The sequence below is a fragment of the Salvelinus sp. IW2-2015 genome, unplaced genomic scaffold, assembly GCF_002910315.2.
Source record: "Salvelinus sp. IW2-2015 unplaced genomic scaffold, ASM291031v2 Un_scaffold2919, whole genome shotgun sequence".
NCBI lineage: Eukaryota > Metazoa > Chordata > Actinopteri > Salmoniformes > Salmonidae > Salvelinus > Salvelinus sp. IW2-2015.
The window spans coordinates 17,298-22,159 of NW_019944216.1; the positions used below are offsets into that span (position 1 = coordinate 17,298).

At 41.8% G+C, this 4,862-nt stretch overlaps 1 protein-coding gene across 1 annotated transcript in view; it reads right to left on the bottom strand.

The window, feature by feature from the left end:
- LOC112074992 (zinc-binding protein A33) overlaps positions 1-4,508 on the bottom strand; it is a 7,296-nt gene extending 2,788 nt beyond the window's left edge. Inside the window, 5 exon segments of the mRNA XM_024142049.2 lie at positions 130-199; positions 466-488; positions 589-822; positions 2,803-2,898; positions 3,966-4,508. Coding sequence (XP_023997817.2) covers positions 130-199; positions 466-488; positions 589-822; positions 2,803-2,898; positions 3,966-4,379 — 837 coding nt within the window. The 5' untranslated portion in view covers positions 4,380-4,508.
- Between the last annotated feature and the right edge of the window lie 354 nt (positions 4,509-4,862).

The following is a 4,862-nucleotide window of genomic DNA, read 5'->3' on the forward strand; positions in this document are numbered from 1 at the left end:
AGTGAAGGAACATTGAGTTATCATTCCTACAATACTCAAACCCCCAGTGTATTGTGATGTGTTTGTCTCCGCTCCTCTACTCACTGTATGTAATGACGTCCTGCATCTTCTCCAGTCTGTAGTTGAGACAGCCCAGGTGTTTGGCAACGTCAGCAGAGCTCCTGCCACCTCCTCTGGCTCCTGTACTGTCACCTGAGTCCTGTCAGAAGAAGGTTCATGTCTCAACAGGTTTACAAAATGTATAATTCTTGTGACAGACAGACAGGTTGTAGGTGAGATTAGGTTATAGGTGAGATTAGGTTGTAGGTGAGATTAGGTTGTAGGTGAGATTAGGTTATAGGTGAGATTAGGTTGTAGGTGAGATTAGGTTATAGGTGAGATTAGGTTATAGGTGAGATTAGGTTATAGGTGCTGAGATTACAAGATGCACAACTACGAAGGAAAAGAATAGAGCAACACACCCACCTCTCAGAGGTCCTCTTGAAGTTCTAATGGAAAAGATGACGTCTTACTTGAAAGGCAAACAATAATATCCTTATATTACAACCTCMTTTCATATCGTYATCTTGTTCTCTGATGAGTCCGTACCTTGAGGAAGGATATGTCATCACCAGTGTCCATGGCCTCCACCGTCGCCTCAATGGCCTCAGCTAGAGAGTTGATCTGGTCTGTTGTTCTGTCTATCCGGTCCCTCATCCTCTGGGTCTTCTCCTGCTCCTCTTCCTTCAGAGCAYAGATCACAGCYGCTTCCTCGTCTCGGAGGAACTGGTGCAGCTTCTCAAACTGCTGCTGCACCAGGCGCTCGGTCTGCTGTGCCTGGCTCTGCAGGGGTAAACGGGGATTAGGGGACAACAGGATAAAGAAGGAATGAAAAGAGGAGATACAGGAGATGGAGGGAATATCAGAATCGGAATGACCTCATCTCTATCAATACTTCAGCAGTTTATCAAGTGGGATTAGGAGCTCAGGAAATGATGTCAATGATAATGTATTCTACTGGAACTACTGTCTGATATCAGTGATAATGTACTTTGACTGGATCTACTGTCTGATATCAATGATAATGTATTCTACTGGATCTACTGTCTGATATCAGTGATAAATGTAACTTCTGACTGGATCTAACTGTTCTGAATATCAATGATATGTATGTCCTATCTGGATCTACTGTCTTGAGATCGAATGATGAATGTATTCTAACTGGATCTGACTGTCTGAATATCCAATGGATAAGTATCTACTGGATCTACTGCCTAAATGTCAATGCTATAAATGTATTCTACTGGGATCTACTGTCGATAATCAAATGATAATGTACTCGTATATTCTGAATATGAAGGTACTCAACTGTTCTACGTACTATATCATTATATAATGTTACTACTATTTCAACTGTCTGATATCAATGATAATGCATTAACGCTGCGAGCTCTACTGTCTATCAATGATAGATGCTACTTCAACTGGCACTCTACGTCTGATATCAATGATAATGTAGCTCTGCACTGTATCTACTGTCTATATAATAGTACACAGGATGCTATGTCTAATACCAATGATAATGTACTTCTGGCTGTATCTCTGTCTGATATCAATGATAATGTACTTCTGCTGTTCTACTGTCTGATATCAACGATAATGTACGTCAACTGGATCTACTGTCTGATATCAATGATAATGTAACTTTCAACTGGATCTACTGTCCTGATATCAAAATGGATAATGTATTCGCTGTATCTACTGTCTGATCAATGAGATAATGTATTCTGCCTGTAATCTCTGTCTGATATCCATGATAATGTACTCCGATTGAATCTACTGTCTGATGTCAATGGATTAGAATATTCTACTGGATCTGCTGTCTGATATCAATGACATTGTACTTTCTGCTGTATCTACTGTCTGATATCAATGATAATGGAACTCGCGACTGGATCTACATGTCCGATATCAATGATGATATACTTCAACTGGATCTACTGTCTATCAATTATATGTATTGCTACTGTATCTACTGTCTGATATCAATGATAAATGTACTTCACTGGATCTACTGTCTGATATCAATGATAATGTACTTCGACTGGATCTACTGTCTGATGTCAATGATAATGTACTTGCGAACTGGATCTACTGTCTGATATCAATGATAATGTATTCGACTGGATCTACTGTCTGATGTCAATGATAGTATGCAACTGGATCACTGTCTGATATCATATGATAATGTTACTTCTGCTGAGTATCTACTGTCTGAATATCATGATAAGGTACTTCACTGTATCTACTGTCTGATATCAATGATAATGTATCTCTACTGGATCTACTGTCTGATATCATTATGAATAATTGACTTCACACTGGATCTACCTGTCTGATATCAATGATAATGTACTTTCACTGGATCTACTGTCTGATATCAATGAAATGTATCACTTCTGCTGTATCTACTGTCTGATATCAATGATATATGTACTTCGACTGTATCTACTGTCTGATTATCAAATGATAATGTACTTCTGCCCTGTATCTACTGTCTGATATCAATGATAATGTACTTCGACTGTATCTACTGTCTGATATCAATGATAATATACTTCTGCTGTATGATATTAATAATGTATTTTGACTGAGTCTACTGTTTCAACATCAATCCCAGTTATTGTGCTGTTACCATGTCACAGTCCTGATGGAAGTATATTTGATCAATGGTATGACACACAACTAGTCACATTCAAACCCAGAAATGATCCATCGTTCTGTCTATCGGATGGATCTGACGCCTTTTGACCCCCCCCTAACCTTGATGTGTTCAGCTGCCTCCTCGCAGGTCTGTTTGACAGTGTTCAGAGCCTCCAGCTTCTCCTGTAGAGGTCTCAGGGCAGACGTCAGCTCCCTCTGGGGTCAGAGGTCAATGGTTAGAGAGAGGTCAGGGGTCAGTCAACATAAACATATGTGTGACAGTGATCAACCAAAGATTGTCTCCATCTCACTTGGTTAGGGTTTCTAACAGCCACGTCAGATCTGTATTGTACTGTAGGGGAGAGTGGGGTAAATTGAGCCAAAGGGGTAAGTTGAGACAACCTTGTTTCTAGGAAATGATACAAAAATGTATAATTTTACAGTATATTTAGGAAGAGGTCATAATTTCATGGAGTCTGTGAAGGAAGAAACCACGTGGGAAAAGTGATAAGAAAGAGGTCCAAAAAACTCGGTTTCATGAAGTTTGTATCGAAAACAAAGTAGATAATATTAAGATTGTTCTATACATCAGCTGGGGTCTCTATCAGCGTCAATATGAGGTCCTAAACCTGGCATGAAAGTGCATCCTTGTAGCTGTGTGGGCTAATATAGTCAAACTGTTTTCCTTGGGGTTAAATTGAGCCAATGGTTGAGCCAATGGCAATTTGAGCAAATTGAAGTGTTTTCTTCCCAGGCGTAATCCAAGGCATTATATCTGGGATATGAGGTAACAACAGGGCCTGGCCCGTGTTAAAAGTGTTTTCAAAAGTACAAAGTGTTTGTTAGGTGTTAAGCCTGAGTTCAAAGATGCTTAAAAAAATTTTTTTTTATGTGATTGTGATTTGGGAGAAAAAAAAATTGACATGTTTTTAACAAGGTAGTGGTAATATTTAATTCAGTTCATAAATGTGTAGGCGACTTAACTTACCCTGTCCCAGGCTCAATTTACCTCATATGTAGGGAAAGGTGTGCCAAGAGACCACTTTTTTTTGGACAAGCTATATTTTCAAAACTGTAATGTTATATGAATTCTGGTTATATTCGTGGAGCCGTGTTGGTTGGGAGTGTTGGGATGGCGTGCGGCTGGGCTGTGCTTCCCCCGAAGAGCAGTTGTAACTATGTCACAATTGGCCAGTCAACTATTGCAGCTCTGCGTTTGTGGACTCTGAATTCCGCTTTCGTCTCTGAGTATCTGTGTAGGTAGTCAGTCACAACACTCTCACCTTGCAGTCGTGCACAGCCTCCTCCGTGGGACGACACTCGTGGTCGTCGTGCTCCTCGCTCTGACACTCCACACACACCATCTCCTTGTCCTCCACACAATACAATGTCAGCCTCTCCCCATGCAGAGGACACATCTCCCTGTCCCCGTCCTCTACCCCTCCATCCCTGGCCCGCCGCGGCTGCCCTTGGAACAGGGAGTCCAGCAGTCTCTTCAGGACGCAGTCCAGCAGGTCTCTGCCGTAGCAGATCGTACAGCCKCCCTGGCCCAGCTCGKCCTCACACAGCCCCAGGCAGGCCTCACACAGGCTGTGGCCACACGGCAGGACCAGGGGCCCTGATCCCTGACAGCCCGGGCACACGGCCTCTTCCCTGGGGAGAGAGGGCTCATCACCCCRTTGCTGCTCAGACGCCATGGAAACAGATTGATCTCTRCTTGATCACTGGATCTTTGATAGGTGCCTCTTGCTACAGTATTATGGTCTGTTGCTCTGCTACTCTCTGCAGCAGCTTGCTTAATGTTTAATGCGTAGCAATGATTACACAATCACTGTGCTGTTTGGCCACAACAGGAAACCCCCTGGTGGCTATTTATAGTCAGGTGTTACTGTTTTTAGACAGACGGACGGACAGCTCTCAATGGCTAGTCTCAGAAACCCGACCCTTAAGAGGAAATGTCAAAATGTTCAACTACGTATTCATCATTTCCAGCACCACCCCAACATCAACATCTGGGTAAACGGTGTGTTTTCTATGTTTTCTAGTAAACAAGATAGAAGATACAGCACACATTCTGAAGTTTTCAGACTTTTTTTCCACATTTTGTTACGTTACAGTTTTATTCCAAAATAGATTAAATAACAAAATGTCTTCATAAATCTACCCACTACCCCCATAAT